The 19,397-nt window shown below is 37.8% G+C and overlaps 2 protein-coding genes across 2 annotated transcripts; one reads left to right on the top strand and one right to left on the bottom strand.

Annotated features, from left to right (window-relative positions):
• Nucleotides 1-148: 148 nt before the first annotated feature.
• MTNAP1 (mitochondrial nucleoid associated protein 1) lies at nt 149-8,704 on the bottom strand. The gene is made up of 4 exons (XM_081938783.1): nt 8,289-8,704; nt 5,967-6,044; nt 5,696-5,812; nt 149-5,142 (listed from the first exon to the last, which is right to left on the bottom strand). Exons 1-4 carry the CDS (start codon nt 8,596-8,598, stop codon nt 5,099-5,101), a joined length of 549 nt encoding a protein of 182 aa, XP_081794909.1. The 5' UTR covers nt 8,599-8,704; the 3' UTR covers nt 149-5,098.
• A 2,978-nt stretch (nt 8,705-11,682) lies between these two features.
• VCF1 (VCP nuclear cofactor family member 1) lies at nt 11,683-19,121 on the top strand. Its single transcript, XM_081938782.1, has 3 exons — nt 11,683-11,882; nt 15,108-15,204; nt 18,449-19,121. The coding sequence occupies exons 1-3, from the start codon at nt 11,836-11,838 to the stop codon at nt 18,692-18,694; spliced, it is 390 nt and encodes a 129-aa protein (XP_081794908.1). The 5' UTR covers nt 11,683-11,835; the 3' UTR covers nt 18,695-19,121.
• Nucleotides 19,122-19,397: the final 276 nt, after the last annotated feature.

The following is a 19,397-nucleotide window of genomic DNA, read 5'->3' as shown; positions in this document are numbered from 1 at the left end:
GTGGTGTGGCTCTCTGACTCTGTTTAAAATTTTGGCTCTTTTTGTCAAACTTGTTCGCCACCCCTGCTCCAGGGCATTGCAACCATCAGAAATACATGCCAGTTACCAAGTGTCCATATATTGATCATGTGACTATGGGGATGCTGCAATGGCCGTATGAAAAACATTCGTAAGTCACTTTTTTCAGTGCTGTCATCACTTTGAACCGTCATTAAATGAATTGTTGGAAGTTGAGGCCACCTGTATCAAATCTTGTTGGTAAAATTAAACAGCTGATATTCAGGTTACGCTATTGATTGAATTAAATCTAACCTGTTTTTCAGACCAACTATATATATAGTTTACTGTAAGAGATTAGTATGTACAATTTGGACTGACTAAAATACTTGGGTTTACATTTTTTGAATCAACTATATCACAATATTTGAATCAAATATGCCAAAACGTTCTCATTAAGTCTTCAGAGATCTCATCAGAATAAATATTGTATTTATAGATTAATATACATTTTAAGAGAAATTCCAATATTACCCATTAGATTTTATATAGATACATAGTAAATGCCGTTATGATAAATAGATGCCATAATATATGTTATCTTATGGTAATGGCAGCTTTAAATTGATTTCAGCATATTAAAGGTGCCCAGGAGTGGGACATCCTTCTCCTCTCTCACCAGACACCTGTTCAGCATTGCACAGAACTATATGGGTTGCATTTAATAAAAACAGAAGTAGCAGCTACATAACACTAAGCCAAGATTTTAACCATGGCTTTGCAGTGGTAGTCCCAACTCTAAAATGCTTTCCAAGGGAAGGCAGCCTGGTGTCCATCTTGCTGTCTTTTCTTCATTCTTCTTATTTTGGGTTCTTTCCAACATTCTAATATTTTCTACCACTTTCATCGCTATGGTATAATTTTGTTACTAATAGTGATTTTAGTATTTCATCTGTATTATGTTTTATGCTAAATCATGTTTATCTGTGACTTTACTACTGTGTTGAATTTTATTTGTTTATTGTGACTTTAGTCATTTATTTAATAGCATTTATGTCCTGTCCTACTAGAGACAACAGCCAATTAACATGCAAATAAAAACTCATACAAATAGCAGTAATATTAAGGAAACAATAGTAAGGGAACAAAACTCATACAATAGTAATAGTAATGAAACAAAGAAGATGTGACAAAAACAGATTTAGAAAAATGCATTTTATTAATTTTATTACTAAAGTTAGCAATAGAAAGTCCAAGATGTTTATTTTACAAAAACATAAATAACATAATAGTTTGCAATTCTTTTCTATGTGATTGTCGTCTTGAAGATTGATCCAGGAAATGTATTGACACCTACATATGAAAACATTTAGGTGTTTCAAATTTATTTTAATTCCATGATTTTAAGACATTCTATTGTTTGGTTTTAATGTCACTATTGTTATTATTGCTTTACTGCTCTGAGAACATGACCATTATGACTGCAAATTATGGCATCTGAAATTTAATAAATCTGAATCTATTCATACCTGGGGGAGGCTGTCCTAGAGGGCCTTTAGGTGGGCAGCCACCAGGGGACCAAATCATTAAGTGGGCCTGGGCTTCTGCTGGCCCACCTCTTGTGCTTCACAGTTTGACCTTCTGGCAGTAGTAAGTACTAAGGAGAGTCAAGATATTTGAAATCTATTCCCACTAATTTATTTATTTAATCAATGTACAGATATCGCTCCTGAAATGCAAAAAACTAAATGATAAAATAAATACATTGTGCCAGATGCAATGCAATTCAACTAAAAACTATTAAACAAACAGTTAAGATATCTATGGAGATTCTCAGTCATCCGGGTCATGGTTGTCCCAAAGGTGCTTTTTCAAGAGGCAACTGGACTTTCTTGTTTTTCTTTGAAGACTCTTGACTCGGGCTTCAGCTCTGACTGGATGGTTGGGAATGGACAGCTGGTCATTTGCATTCTTTTAGCAAGTCATTAAGGTCACCTAGAGCTAGGTCAAAGAAGCCACTTATGTCAAAATGGTACAGCCCTCTCTCAATAGGGGGAGGGATATGACATCATCTATCTCCAATCTACAACGCAGTCCTTTCAACCCTGATGACACAGAAAAGCACCTTTGGGACAATCAGTCAAGATGAGCACAAAACCTCCCAACTATTGTCAGGGGCGGGGGACCCCACTTCTTATAATAAAGGTAAACAATTAACTGAGGGTATGAGACTACCACAGCTAATTTTGAAGTGAAAAATAAACCCAGTTATTTGAGTACAAAAAAAAATCAGCTTTGGTTTAAAGAAGTGCCTTTTTTTTTTTCTTCTACAGACAAGGGTCTGACCAAAGGACATTTGAGCTACTTAATGGCATGGATTTATTTCTCCAGAAGTACTATACTGTATTATTAATGCTACTTCTCTGCTGTAATACATTTTAAAAACCATTGCTGTAATACTACTGATCGTTTGATGGTACCGTATCTGTTCAACATTGCACTGACTGGATCTATTTTTGCTTTCCGTGTGTTAGCAAAGCTCCAAGGGAAAAAAAAAGCAGTTCACCTGCTACGTCTGTCTTGTGTCATGATTCATTTGATAAACCCATCAGTTTAACTACAGGACACTGTCTATAAGAAAGAGAGGCAACATTTGGAGACCACCAGGTTTATTTGGAATTCTTGAAGCATGTCATCCATGTTCCCATAATAGTTGCCAAGAGGGGCCCTTCTTCATTCACAGTCATAAGAGGTGTGGCAAGTCACAGAAAGCCACTTTATCAGAAGTCAAGGAAGTGAGTTTGCTCACTTCCTGGGGGCAGGGGGGTGAAGTTCCAGAAGAAACTGCCTTATTTCTAGACAGGTGACCCTGCTTCCAAGAAGAGTGCCAGACTACATATTCCTTATACGGTGTTTATATCTAAATAATGTAATGTATAAAATAGATGCTAGTACCTGCATCTTTATCAAATGTGTTTATATTACAAAATTATATGTTGCTCAACTTATCGCAGGGCGACTCTGTAGTCGGCCAGATTTGCACGTATTATCTAGCTTGCTTGCGTGGGAGACCTGATATAAACAGTAAATTTTTCAAGATATCCCTGAGACAGAATGAACCACTTTTCTGAGCTAACAGATGGCAGTGAAAGCACTACCCAGAGGGTCTCCTGAGATTCCTCTTCCCATCCCCACCTAAGCAGGGTAGTGATGCTTGCTTGATGCAGGCCTTAACAAGGTGGCTATCTTGCTTAATCATTTTCTTCCAATGAATCATACACACCGACATTAGAAAACCCGACCGGTCAAGTAGTCAGAGAGGCAATCAAACATTGTGCTTTACAGGCCTAATTTTGTGACAAACACACACTGCTTTGTTTGTAAGATGCTCGCTGGTGCTAACATTGATGCACTGTGACAACTGAGCGGGAAGCAAGTAATGGGCCTGATGGTAGGTGGTAATAAAGTGCTAGAATGCACAATTGTGCATGCGGCACAGCTTCCCCTGTATCTTGTGTGTTACCTTTAAATACAATGACAAATGATGCCTTTTCTGTATCTGGAGATGATTCCACGCTTCCCCAAATATACCTGTCTCAAATCTTTAGCTGAATGATACTGATATTTGGGCTAAAATGAACCCATTTCAGCTGGGCTAACCATTGCAATTCACACTTTAGTTGGTTGAAAACAAGGCAGAATCCTCTGGAAGATATTTTATTTAATGGCTACAAAAAGCTGCTGGGCCCAAGTATTACCTTGTTCTTCAAGATTTAATACAAGGAAGTGGCTGACAGGATGCCTGAGCAAAACAGTACACTGAATTAAAGAACAAACCGAAATGTCAATGCTGATGGTTAGGTGAAAGTCTGGCTTGACACTCTTGATTTGGAATATTTGAGATGGAAGTTGTGCTACTGCTAAAGCACAGACAGGAGTGTTCTTTGATTCAGTGTTGTGACTGGATTTTCAAGGGGACAGCAATAGTAAGGTCTGTATTTGCACAACAGCCACTCCTAAAAAAGTCTGATTTTGTAACAAACCGTTACATTTTGGGTACATATTACTGAGGCCATTGCAAAATACCAAATATACAACTATACCTATAAAGTATCTGGAAAGTTCAGTCTGTAGCAGCTAGATGAAAACAATGATTACTCTAGAATATAAAGATCTTGGTAATTATTTTCTACATATATCAGGTTCAAAAAATTGGTTTCAGAATTCAAAGCTAAAAAGGGCTTACAGCCTGGCTCTATAAGGCAGGGGTCCCCTACCTGGCCTATTCAGAATTGGGCAACGCAAATGGCTGGCTGGAGCTCGCAGGTGCGCGTAGCTCAACTTGCACAAGCGGTGGGCTGGTGAGTATTCACATGCACACTGACCCACTACTCATACAAGGGCTGCCTGTGCACTGTGTCGGCCTGCCAAGCCACAAAGGTTGGGGACCACTGCTATAAGGAACCACCTGCCTCACAATAAATGTAAAGAACAGGAACTCTGTCTTGTTAGGTTTCAATTCAGTCAGCTTTGTTCCATTCAAGTCAGGACTTCTACAGCTCTTCAGTTAAGCTTCCAGTGTAATGAAGAGCTATGGCCCATCAGCACACTGATGTCATCTTACCAAACCAACGGAGGATCTCTCCCAGCAGTTTCACATAAATATTTAACAGGACAGGGAAGAAAATCAAGCCCTAACGTACCCTAGTGGGATGCCTTGTCTTCCCCCACTAAGGTCCACTGAGACCATCTCCTGGCCCTGGCCCACTATGCTCTTCCACTCCCAGCACTTGCCCAGGACCCAGGTGGCAGAGGACGTCCCAGAGAGCACCTTCTCCACTGATTGCATTCCACAAGTCAAAAGAAATATCAAATAACACTGCAGAACAGACATCAGATCCTGCCCAGAAAAAATCAGGATTACAGATATTTTTTTATCAACAAAAAAATATCCATAACATGGGAGATTATCTTTTCTAAAGAGATGCCAAGTTACTAGTCAAAATATTTTCATGTAACGTCTCCAGTACAGATAATGTCCACTTTACTGACCAGATCCAAGGTAAGGTGCATGACTGAGCAGTACGCAAATGCGTAATATTTATACTGTTGCATCTTCATCTGGACATTTCCTCCCCTTAAATTCTTCAGCAGCAGGGGGGAAAAACAAGAGTTATTATAATAATTATATGCACTGAATCACAGATATATCTACATCAGTGTAACTTCCCTGTTGATTTTCCCTAATATTCAAATAAATGTGAATACCTAAAGCATCATCCAATGTTGGGAGTAAATTCTACTAGAACTTAACTTTCAAACACAATAGCATATAACTCTGCACTGTGACAGTGTGATAAGAATAGTTATGTATTTATGCAGTAAAAGTTAGAATTCAAACTATTTTATAAACCACACAAAGCTATGTGATTTGTTTGGGTTTGGCTTAGGAATCAATACTTGCAGTTTTAAAATTATGACTTATGTTTCTTGCAAGCATATAAATCTACGTATATTCAACAAACTATAACTAAACAAACCATGGCTTTTAAAAATCATGCAAGGTATTCAGTCTGTAACCAAATGGCTTAAGAATCAAATCCAGCCACTGACATACCCATTCCCAATCCAAACCCACCAACACCCACATAATCCATTTCTTCGATGAAATCATAAATACAAGGGAAGAAACACTTACTAATATGATCATATCTCCAGGCATAGCCAAGGGTACACAAGCCCAGCAGCAGCAGAGAAATCCCAGGCAATCCATACTTCTTCACATTGATGTTCCTGTTCAAATATCCATTCCAGGCTATTGGAGAACAAGTAGATTTATGAGACACAAGCGAAATCCTTCCTTCATCATTCACAACAAAAGCTGGACTCCAGCCATCTTTCCCTGCTAGTCCCTGGTTGTTATAACAAAGCTTTCGCCTATTTTAAACCAGAGTCCAATTTGCTCTCACCTCTGAATGTTGCTCCAAGTATCCCCTGGGGCAGACCCCCAGGTTTGATATCCTTCAGGTTCTTTTCTGCCAGAGGAACTGAGAGACAGAAAAGCTAGATGTTGGTTTACATTTTATGCAAGCCCTCTTTGCAACTTTCCAAGGCTGACTATAACCTATATTTTCATTTCTTCTCAGGGACACCAAGGTACCGTAGTGTTTCCTGGTAGATTATTTGATGCTTCCCTCCAATGTAAGCTATAATGTTCATTGGAATAGGTGGGTTTATTTTTAGTTTAATAACAAAATAGATGGCCAGTAAATAGACTATGGTTCCTAACATTCATTCTGAATGTGTGTCAATACATTGCATATGGATTCTAGGATACAGAGAGCAGTATGTTGGTTTGCAAGATAATCTTTGAACTACAATATCCTACCTTGCATAGAACAGCAAAAGCAAGCTTGCGATAAAACCGCACTTCTGAATAGGTACAATTAAAAGTTTTGTTTCATTCTAATTTGTCATAAGCATGAAATGTCCCACCTAAAGTGCAAATCTGGCTGTTTAGGCTTAGAACAATGATTTTGATAGGACAGCTCTATTTTAAGATTAAAATACTTCTAATATATTTCCATTTTGTGCTCAGAACAATAGTTAAGCGAGGGATATTTTGATCTGCACATCTAGAAAGCAGAATGTCTAAAGAAATCATTTTCATGCTGTTCTTCGCAAGGAAACAACAGAGCAGAACATTTCGGCAGAAAAAAAGAATGTTTTTTCTCTTGTTTCCTTGTAATATAACAACTGGTTTTTAAAAAACTAAATACAAATATTTAATCTTATAATGAAACCAACATTATCTGATCCTCAATTTTGTACATTACAATCCATGTAGAGTGGCTTCTTTTAAAAATCTGCCATGCCTGTAGCAGGAAAAAGAGTGGTTAGGTGACTATACTATGCCAAGCTACCATGTGGCTTATGTGACTTTGGTTTGGCATGTGCTGAAAGCGCAGACAATGGTAGGTTGCTTAATAAGTCATGGATAAATATGCTTTGGCCTAACACAATGAATCAAACAGAACAGAGCTTGCAATATCTTATAAATAAATTTCAGGCATGTAAAATATTATCCTATCATTTATTTTATTACTACGTATTATTCCAGAAATGAACATTTGATTCCCAGGATTCAATTTTCACCTCTTAATAGCAGGTATTTTGCACTAGGTGATAAAGGATATACTTTGAAACACAGCATTATATATTAACCACAAAAGATCTCAAACCATTTTCAAGGACTTTTATACAGATACTACAAATAGTTTGCTTGCGTTCCCAAAGGAAATGACAATATTTCTGTGCACACAAGTATTCTGTTATATATAAGGACAAAAAAAGAAAACAAAACAGACATTATACACTTATGTGGCACATGCATCTATTTAACAGCCATTCCATCTCTTAAGAAGGGACTTAGAACAACATTCTCAGCCTCTTAAGTAAACCTCAATTTAAAGAAGTTCTGCAAATCATAGACATGCTAACTTGTTTGTTAAAAAAACCCATATATATCTTATAGTATATAATCTTGCTATTCTTGGTTCCTTTGAAAAATTATGCTATTTCAGAGAATCTCCTAGTCTGCCCTGGCACAACAAATTCAATTTAGGCAAGGGGTGTCAAACTCACATTGTCACAGCGACGTATCCAGCCCCTGGGCCAGGAGTTTGACAGCCCTGATTTAGGCTAACTGACAAATTGAAATTAAATATGTCTCAGAGAATATACTGATTCTATCAAACAGTAATTTATGCTATGCACATAAATACAGGTAGTCCTCGACTCAGAACAATTCACTTAGTGGCCATTCAAAGTTATAACAGCACTGAAAAAAGTGAGTTATGACTATTTTTCACACTTATGACCATTTCATCATTCCCATGGTCATGTGATTTACATTCGGATGCTTGGCAACTGACTCATATTTATGACGGTTGCAGTGTCCCGGGCTCATGTGATCTCCTTTAGCGACCTTCTGACAAGCAAAGTGAATGGGGACACCAGATTCACTTAACAACCGTGTTGCTAATTTAACAACTGCAGTTGATTCACTTAACAAATATGGCAAGAAAAGTGATAAAATGGGGCAAAACTCACAATAAATTTCTCACTTCTCAGCAACATAAATTTTGGACTCAATTGTGATCATAAGTTGAAGACTACTCCTGTATTTGTCTCTTAGAGCATACACCATTCATGAATTAATAACTATTTGAACCAATCCATTGAGCAGCTATATTCCTTTTTTTGAAATTTGTGCGATTTAAAACTTTTACCTTTCTTGTTGCCAGAAAGCAGAATGTGAACTTCTGATACTTTGGTATTCCACTCTGATTGTCTCTCTAAAAATAAGCCCAGCCTCTGATAATTGGGATACAGTTCAGAGAACCACTCCAGTCCTAATGAAGGTGGTTTTATGTTTTGTTCTGGAAAAGTAGTCATTTCTAATTCTTGCGGCGAGAGTTTTTTTAAACCTATCACTGAATTTTTACCTTCTTTTGTCTCAAAGGTTCGTGAGCTCAAATATGCATTTTTCTCCAAAGCACTTAAGTAGCTACTGGTAGTAGTAGCTTTATCAATTCTCATTTCTCTGAGAACTTCTGTGAATGTGGGACACACATTTGGCTTAGGATCTGGATCAATGTGGTTTTCCTTAGGATAATCCTCTGCTTTGAGAAATAAAGAATTTGCATTTAACTTACTTTTAAGCAAGTGGACTGGACCTCTGGTAACTTTTCCATAGCTGTCTACAACAACGCGGTCCTGTGATGTGCATGTTTTAATTGAGAACATGTCATTTTCTGTGCTTCCATTTTTGACATTTCTTTCAAGTTCTAAAATGTTCTTCTTGTCCACATTGCCTGTAATAATTTGCTGCCTGTTGGCCGAAGCAATGTTTGCTCCTTCTGACACTGATTTCAGAGGCCACTGTTCTATCTTACTGTTATCAAGGATACTTTCATTTGACAATCTATTATGACCAGAGGATTCACATCTGTTTTCTAATGCTGTCACATGATGAGAGGTAGTGATTTGTTCTATTCTGCTACCAAGACCTTGATGAATTGGTTGAAGACTCTCAATGAAATTATTTGTTGAAAGGGATGCACGCTGCTCTCCAAGTGACTCTATATTCTGCTTCTGTTTTGCACAGGGTTTCTGATATGATTCTGAAGTGGCTTTTCTACTTTGTGTCAGTGATTCTAAACTAAGATTAGGTATAATCTCTTCTTTAGTTAAAGAAGATCTAGTGGTTTTTTCGACTGTGGATAACTTCTCTGGAAGATTTATTTTTGGAAACAGCCTTTTAACTACTGGTGCTGAAAGCTCTTCTGAAGTTTTTTGTTTATTTTCCCTTGTTTGGGGAAATTTTTCACTAGCACTTTTAATTTTCTTCTCTGTATCTTTGTCTTCTGCCAGATTGCTGTTTACAACTGTTCCAGTTACTCCAATATTTTTTTTTCTTCCTTTCTTTGTTACCAAGTCAGTTTTACTCTTTTTGCTTTCTTCTTTGGGGGGAGTTTCTAAGCTTCTGATTTGCTGTGTCTTTTTCTCAGTACTTAGCTGCTCAGATGTAACAGAATCACAGGCTTTTCTGAGGAGAGGCAAAGCTTCTCTTGAATCTTCACTACCTGCCATCTTACAGTGAGGCAGGTGAGACTTGAGACGTTTAAACTGCTTTTTGCAGTAGGGACAAATTTGCATTTGTGGTGAGTTGCCAGTCATTTTACTGCCTGAAAAAGAAAATGGAACCAGACATTGGAAGAACAGGCAGAGTTAAGAAAAACTTGCCTGGATAAAAATTTGAGAAGAGCTTAATACCAGTTGGAACGTGTACCAAGGATATAGAATGGTTCAATGCCAAAAAAACATTTTTCCAACACATTTGGTCTTTTAATTTTTCATTCATGTACCATTGTTCAAAATAGTGCATACACTATACAGATACTACAAAGTGTGTATTCCAGAGGTGGTATTCAGCAGGTTCTGACTAGTTCTGGAGAATTGGTAGCAAAAATTTTGAATAGCTCAGAGAACTGGTAAATACCACCACTGACTGCCCCCCCCCCCCATCTATTATCTGCCTCCCAAGTCCCAGTTGAGGAAATGGGGATTTTGCAGTAACCTTCCCCTGCCACTCCCAACAAGCCATGCCATGCTTGCCAAGCCATGCCCACAGAACCGGTAGCAAAAAAAATTGAATCCCACCACTGGTGTATTCATATTTTAATAAGTGTAAAACTTTTCTCCTATCTTCTATTAAAACAGATTTTAAAGAAAACAATTCCTACCATCATCTATAGTATGTTTATTGTGCTATTGACCTACCACAAATAGTGGACTGTATATACTGCTAGAATTTATATTAACATATTTTACCTAGAACCCCACAGATCAATCATTTGGAAGAACCTAAAGAAGAATCATGTGGCTGAAATACTACTACTATTACTACCATTACCACCAATAATAATAATAATAATAATAATAATAATAATAATAATAATAATAATAATAATAATAATAATAATAATAATAATAGGTAATAATAGGTAATAATAATAATAATAATAATAATAATAATAATAATAATAATAATAATAATAATAATAATAATAATAATAATAATAATAATAGGTGTGTTGTCCCAATTGTAATTGGTGCAATACCTAAAGGGCTACCACGCTATTTGGAAATTCTAAATTTATTGGACTTGAACATTCTGATTCTACAAAAAACCACCCTACTTGGAACAAGTTATATCCTCCGACGTTACCTTAACAGTTCCTAGGTCCTTGGTTAGGACTTGAGCTGTTGAATCTCACCAAAGATTAACCAAATAATAATAATAATAATAATAATAATAATAATAATAATAATAATAATAATAATAATAATAATAATAATAATAATAAGCAAAAATTGCTTAAACCAGCAATTTCTCAATAAAAGCTCCTGTGATCCAGTCTCTCGTGGCAAGAATCAGCGCCACAGATCCCCATCACGATGCTACATTGATGCTAAGAAAGATGCAGAGAGGCAAGCAGAACTATTTCACAAGTAGGCAAACTTTTCAAATTAAATTCATTCCTACGCTTAAAGTTTGCCACAGTTAAACTGTCGCTCCTCTCCACCCCAAAAGCCAGCAATTTAAGGGACCCGGGGGAGTGGGGGGTGGATTTCTTCCAGGTCAGAGCTGTGCCTTGAAGCCAATGGGAATCTTAGCCTGAGGGAATCTATGGCCGAAATAAACCTCAATCCATCACTTTCTTTCTGAGGTAAATTCGTTCAGTCCCACATAGGCTTACCCAGAAATTGAGTTCCCTCCTGGGAGTAAGAAGCCGCAAGCGAAGAAAGGTTTCACTCAGGAGGAAACCGCGCCGAACTCGAACTCAGCTACACTCGATAAACTATCAGTTCGCGAATCCAGCATTGGAAACGACAAACACACCTCCGGCGGAATGGAACCTTTGACCTTCACCCCATGAGCGGAGAGCGAGGCAAATTGGGCGACAGCGCATGCGCTGTATGCGTCATCAGTTACCCTTATGCACATGCGCTCTAGAGTCACGGCTTCGTGGGGGCCGCACCGCTGATGCGCAATCCAAGGCCGAGAGCGTCTCCGGCCAGAGGCGGTCCCAGCCGCGCTGCTTCATTGCGCTTGCGCAGGAGGCGTGCACACCGGAAGCGGACTCCGCTGGGCTTGGAGAGAGAAAGAAGCAAGAGGTGGGGGGGAAGGGAGAAGGTTGTTTGGGAGCCGGATCGCGGCGGCCTGCCGTCTTCGCTGCTTGGGGTCCGAGCGGACTGGGGCCCAGCCCGGCCATGAGTTGCCGGGGGCCGCTGCCCGGCGAACGAGGAGCCAGACAGAGGTGAAAACGGCCGCGGAAAACGAGATGGTCTCGGGGAGGCGGGGGAGGGGGAGAGCTTGAAGCAGCCGAGGGCAGAAAACAGTAACAGTTGGAAGGGGCCTTGGAGGTCATCTAGTCCAACCCCCCTGCCTATATTATACTAGGGATTCGAACCGCCGAGCTGCCGACCTTCCTGATCGACCAGCTCAGCGTCTTAGCCACCTAGCCAGGCCCGAAAAACCAGAAAAGGGCGACCCAGCTAGGAGAAGAGCCGAGGGAGGCCAGGCGAGCCGAGGGGCTCCTGAAGGCGATTGTGCGGTCATTGCAGTGGCTGTTACCTCCAAGCCTTCGCGTCAGCTGCGCCTTTGCGGGCGGAAATCTGAGTTGCCTGCCTTCCTCAGCTGTTTTCCCCCATCGCCTACCTGCAGTCGCCTCGCTCCTTATTAGCTGGCTGGGGAGCCTGGGAAGTGGGGTGCAAATGCGATGGGAAATATTGGAGGTGAACATGGGCCGTCTCGTTTCAACTCGGGTTTCGCCCAGCGGGTTAAATGGGCATCTCGCATTTTCCACTTGAAAACATCTTTCCTGTGTAATAATAATGATAATAATAATAATCCAGGGGTCTATGCGTTTTGGTCGTTCTTTTGGACTGCTGCTTTTTTATGATTCTATTTTATTTTTCCTTGAATTGGTTTAGGCTGGTATACACTCTTATTTTTTATTTTTGCAGAAACATTTAATAGAATAGAATAGAATTCTTTATTGGCCAAGTGTGATTGGACACATAAAGGAATTTGTCTTTGGTGCATATGCTCTCAGTATACATAAAAATAAAACAAAACAAAACATTCATCAAGAATCATAAGATACAACACTTAGTGATAGTCATAGGTTACTAATAAGCAATCAAATTATATTAGGAAACAAATGAAACAATATAAATGTTAAAGATACAAGCAACATGGTTATAGTCATAAGTGGGAAGAGATAGGTACTAGGAAGGAAGAGAATAATAATAATAATAATGCAGTCCAAGTACATAATTTGACTTTTGTGGGGGTTAGTCATTTAGCAGAGTGATGGCATTCAGGGAAAAAGCTGTCAAGAAACTGTGCTTGAACCGAGATCCTTCTATCAGTTTGATGACAGAATAGAAATTTGACCCTGAAGTTTCTCAGAAGCAAATCTTATCTCTTAACCCCTTTCACGGCCATTCTTTTAGGCCTTGCAAAGCGGGCCTTGAATTAATATTACAAAGTTACCAGATGTAAACATTTGAATATAGAAAGAAAGGGTTTGTAATTTTTCTAAAAGCCACTCAGTGAATTTATGGCTGAGTTGAGATTAAAAATGGAGATACAGCTCATAAGCTTGCAATGGAATCCTAAATGTATTTAGCAGCTGTGCTCCTCTGGTGTTATTTATGAGAACATGTATATGTTGGTAGCACATTAAGGCCAACTATGCAATACTTGTAAATGCATTTATGTCAAAACCTGAAGCCTGTTTCAAATTACAATATGCTGCTTTATTGGTTCATTGTCTGATAGTAAGATTTTGTACAGCTTGATAGAACTTATCGTGGTTCCATATTTGGAGAAACCTCAGAAAAAATAGTCATTAGGTCTATTCAATATGTTAAATGGTTAATGTTCATAATTGGAAAACAAAATAATTTTCAAAATGACAATATCTCACTTAGAAAAAATTCTCATACAATAACTGTATATAAACAAGACAAAAAAATACCCCCAAATTGAAGGACTGAATAAATAGATCGACATATTTTTTTTATATCTCTACCAAACTTTCAAGACCCTAGTGGAACTTTTCAACTTGCTTCAGTCTTTTTATAGCATTAAAAATGTTTGTTTATGAATAATCCTCTTCATTTTATGAACTCGTCTGAAATATTGTACCAGATATATTGGTGCTTTTGAACACAGTCTTTAACAAAAGATATCTTAAAGAATATCCATATGGAAATTATGCTCATTTAAAAACAGAAAATGTTTTTTTCTCAAAATATGTGTTTGCTTTGGACTTAAAATAACACTTATCATACCCGTCTTGAACTGCTGATATTTATGACAGATAAAATAAATCCTGATAATCTAATAGAAGACCATTAGGATGAGAAGCAGACAGGTAATTCTTAACTTATGACTACAATTGACCCAAATTTTTTGTTGCTAAGCAACAATTATTAAGTGAGTTTTGCTCCATTTTATGACATTTCTTTTCACAATTGTTAAGTGAATCACTGCAGTTGTTATGTTAGTAATATGGTTGTTAAGTGAATCTGACTTCCCCATTGACTTTGCTTATTTGAAGATTGCAAAAGGTGATCCCAGGACACTGAAACCATCATAAATATGAGCCAGTTGCCAAGCATCCAGAATTTGTTCCTGTGACCACGGGGATGCTGCAGTGGTTATAAGTGGGGAAAACATTCTTGAGTCACTTTTTTCAGCACTGCGGTAACTTTGAATAGTCACTAAACTGAATGGTTGTAAGTTGAGAACCACCTGTAACTATTTTTCATTGCCAGACATTCAGGATACGTTTCATTTTAAAAATGGTTGCTACTGAGATGATTCTTTGAGTACTGCATTGAGATTTCTAAGCACCTAGATGAAGTTTAAACTTCAACTTTAAAAGATAATTAATCTGTACATGATTTTTAAACTAGCATAGCATAATGAAAGATGCTTTAAATAGGGGGGCCCAACCCCCTGGGCCATGGTCCACTATCAGTCTATTCAAAACCGGGCAGCAGGAGAAATGGACAAGCGCCCACTTGTCAAGCTCCACTTGCGTGAGCGGAGGGCACTTGTACAAGTGAACCTTTATGCGCGAGCCAAGCATCCTCCACTCATGTAAGTGGAGTTTTGCGCACAAGTGCAAGTGCCTGCCACGCAATTGGAGCTTAGTGCGCAATGCAAGCACTCACGCATGGCTCCATGCTTTTGCATAAATGGAGCTGTTCATGCACGTGCGCCTGCCACTTACACACACACACACACACACATTGGCCCAGGCTGCCAATCTGGAAAAGTTGGGGGCCACTGCTTTAGAGGATGAATTGCACCATTTGATACAGCTTTTTTCTAGGTTTAATGGCGGATATCTTTGTAGCAATGGGCAGATGGACAAAATGAATAGTTTTAAACAGCGCGTTAGCTGTAATTGTATCTTCTAAAAGTATACTGAGCTTATTCTACTGCTCCCCAATTTTTGCTGCAGGAAGAGAAGACGAAATGGCATAGAGGAGGATGGGCCAGTTCCACAAACTAAACGTGGTAGCCGAAATGCTGTCTTTCAGGATTCGTGGGATACAGAGGTAAGATGGTTTCAATATAGTTTTGCTTTGTAAATTTGATAATATATTTGATATATTTGTATATATATATTTGTATATTTGATAATATATTATCCTATTAACAGAGTGTGTGAATACTTTTTGTAGCTGAAGTATTTTTACATGCATTCTGTCATGATGTTCCCGTTCAGGATTAAGCTCTTCTACAAAATCATTTTTGTTTCTTTTGACAAATATTCCTAGCAGTTCATTGTGTACTATCCACTGCCTTTCTACCAAGGTTTCTTTGCTTTACAGTTTCTTCATTATCCCTTCCTCAGTAAATATTTCCTCAGGTGCACAATTTCATTGTTTGTCAAACGTATAACAAATACCTGGATGTTAAACACATTAATTTTCAGTCCTGTATTCCTTGTTGCATCACATAGCATATCTAAAATTCACTTTGTTCCCTCATGAGTGCTTTTTTGTGAATCTCATTAGCATAACTCTATATTATTCTTGGGCCCTGTAACATATTTCTCCTCCATCTGTTACAAGCTGCTGCTTCCAAATCTTTCCTTATGTGCTTTCTTTTGTCATTTAGTTGGGAGAGTAATCTGTCTCTAATACTTCTCAATATTGGATTTGCATTTTCTCTTCATCTATTTGTTCTGCTATAACATTTGCTGCTTTGGAATATTTTAAAATTTCCATTGTTTCCCAAGGTTCGCTGTTGGTTCTACGGAAAAGGAGCTCTCCCACATTCAGAACTCTTTATTATCTTTTATCTTTCACTACTTTCCTTGTATTCATCATAAACAAAGCACTCGTACTTTTCAACAAAATTTTTTTTAAGTCAATACACATCAGTATCCATTGTTATTTATTCATATCCCTGAATGGACCAATTATTTGTTCTAGTGCTTTCTCATTTTATACACATTACCTAGAAGATCCCATTCATTATGTTGCAAATGTTCTTCAAATTTATCAGTTTTTGTGACATTGCCAACATTCAGAGAAACATGACACACAAGTGTCACCAGTGGCTATTTTTGTATGCAGCACTTGGTTTTCTGAAATATATTTTAGTCCAGTCATTCATAATCAGGCCTGCATCTTTGCTTCCGTCATTGTGAGCTTTGTGTTCATCAATTCCACCCCAGAAGATAAAACCTCCTCCGTTCAAATCCATTACATCCTTCCCCTTTCTTTTTTTTCCATTCAAGGTTTTTTTTATTTTTTAATATAAATTATACATATTATAGGAACAAAGAGTTGTCCGGGTCTTTTCTTTTACATCCTCTCATTTACATAGTCCTTTTTCGATCATAGTTTCGTTTTCACTTTCCGCCAAATTATTCTTTTCCATTATTTTTCATCTTTATGGTTATTTTATGGTTTAAATTTATTTTATGGTTTATTGGTCTTTATGGTTATGTATCTTAATACATAAACAATATCTTCAATTGCCCCTTCAAAGTTACACCAAATTTTCATTTCTTATTTTCTCCATTGGTATATTTTGCTATAAACAGCATACGTTCTCTAATTCAATTTAAACATAGAGAGCATTTCTTTCAATTTTTTCTACAATTAACAATATATTATCATTTCTTTATTTCTTAATTAGTTACATCACAATAACACTCTTACTACTATTCTCTTTAGTCTACTAATGTAACTCTTTTTCCCTTTCTTCCTTTTTTAACCATTTTCTTTTGGGCTCTCAAAAATTCCAGTTTTAATTCTTTTCCTTCTTCTCCCCCTTTCCCCTAACTTTTTTTTCTTTTTCCTATTTTTGTGATTATCCTTCCCCTTTCTCTTAGTCTCACAAATATGGATCAGTTTTCCTTCTTACATTATGCTTGCTAATTTGGGCTATTTATAATTTATTCCTCTTAAATTTTGTTCCAGTTGCTTTCCAGAGATATTAACCTGTGTCATTTCTCAGGACTTTTGTGAACCAGAACTTTTACATAACACCTTTTTAATGCGAATGCCTTGGCTTACAATGCATTGTGCAGCATGTGGAGCATCTTGAAAATGTTAAGGATTAATACCAGTCATTTTTATCATAATTTATCTGGCCTGTCTGTCGTGAAAAGAAAGCCAGTCTTACTCTGTCTGTTCACACTATTCTCTTCCAACAAGGATCTCTGGAGATTAACTTGGAAGCTCATGCATGATTAGTAATATTCCCTCCAACTCAAGAGTGAATTGCAGTGTACTGATCCTCTTAGGACAAAGCATATAATTTAGTTTGTTAGTTTTATTTACATTAAAATAAATAGTCCTCCTGCATTTGGTGATTTATAAGCTTTTCTTTCAAATGTGAATTTTCAATACGTATGCTTTTGTTTTCTTGTTCTGTAACGCAAGGCAGCATTCATCAGAACCTCATTGTATGTTCATATTCAGATCTAGTATCTTGAACAGCAGCAACATGGTATCTGTTAACTTTTCATTACCTGAATTTGTTCAAGTAAAGCAAAGAGTCACATTATGGCTCACTGTGATGTGTTAATCCAGCCAGTATCTTTCACCTTGGTTTTCTCTGATGTCCTCATTTGGCCATCGCTTAGTAAGTTAGCTATGGAAATTATAATAATGATGGGACGAGATAGGCAGCTGGAATTCTCTCTGCCTATAAGGGAGATGCCTATTTGCCTTCCTGGCAGCTGGCATTATGTATGTGCATGAATGAATGCTTCTAGTGCTAAACATTATTTGCACCATCAAGGAACATTATATTAGTGCAACTTTTAACATTTTATGTTTGTGTGAAGGTGTAATTAAACATTAACTATTTGAATTCAGTTTTAAAATCCCCCATTGTGGCTTAACAAATATGGTAGCAGGGACAATTAATCTGCTGAGGAATCAACTATACTTGGCTTCATCAAATGTTTAGTGGGAGATAACAGTGATAGATGGGTAGACAGACAGACAGACTCACTCAAAGCAATTCACTTTTATATTTAACATAGTATGGTGTTTAAGATTGTTAAATTTCAGCCTCAGATCAATTATTTGAATATTTGAAAATATAAATATGACATTTAGGGTTTGTGGCAAGGCAGGTTTTTCCCCCAGTGGAATTGAAAGTACCCCAAATTATTGCTGGACCTGCATGTTTAACTTGCTTATTGCAATGTTTCCCTATAGAAACAGAATGATCATGTTTTTGGTACCAGGAGACGTCTCCAGAAAAATGCTTGAGATATAAAGTTGCTTTTGGCAAGTTATGATGATCAGCCTCCCTGTATGTCTTGTTCCACAGTCTTCCAGCAGTGAGAGTGGCAGTACCAGCAGCTATAGCAGCAGCAGCAACATAAGCAGTCCTGACAGAGCTACTGGGACAGACACCAGCTTACCCCAGATAATGCCAGGATCAAGTCCTGTGACGCCTCCTCAGTCTTTCCACGAGCAGTCTGCACTATGCCAAGGCCCTTACTTCCACATCAACCAGATCCTGAAGGAGGCGCACTTCCACAGCTTACAGAACAGGGGCCGTCCTCCAACATGATGAGCCTGGCAGCTCTCTGCCTTCTGTGAAGGGGGACAGCACTGTGTGATATTTCAACTTTAAAAAAAGAAATTGTTAAAATTGCACAAAATGCCTGTTGCCTTTTCAATCTGTATTTGGAATAACAGGTTAACAGGTAGTTGTTTACTTGTGGTTTGCTGCACTACTGCAATGCAAAGGGAGCTTTGGAGTAATTTTTATAGGATTGTTCTGGAGACTGGCTGAGGGTGGAGAGCTGATGTGTCAGGATGAGCCTAAGAGTCCACCTCTGTATTATAGGAGTGCATAATGAGTCCAGTCTGACTTCTCAATCTGTTTTATTAGTAACCAATGCTTTATGTAAGATCCTTTCCAACATTTGTGTTTAGTTTTATAAGTCTTTTTTTTTTTTTAATTTCAATAAATAGTGAATATGTTTTTATGGTAACTTACTCTTTTAAAAAGTTAAGTCTTTATGTATTAAGGCCACTTAAAAAAATACTCCCATGAGGTAGAATGGGAGATTCTATTACTGGAGTGCAAACAATTGCTTCCTTATTACTTACACACAAACACACACAGACACAGGAACTTTTCTATTGGCCACGGACTTAATTACACTGGCTGTTTAAAGAAAACAATCAGTTAATAACTTCAGCTGCCTAAGCTGCATATCTTGTATTTTTAGACGCTCTTGATTAGTTGTACAAGGCATTTAAACCAT

Source organism: Natrix helvetica (genome assembly GCF_964273705.1).
Source record: "Natrix helvetica genome assembly, chromosome: 1".
Lineage (NCBI taxonomy): Eukaryota > Metazoa > Chordata > Lepidosauria > Squamata > Natricidae > Natrix > Natrix helvetica.
Note: the sequence above shows the minus strand (reverse complement) of the source record. Positions and strands in the feature narration are given on the sequence as shown.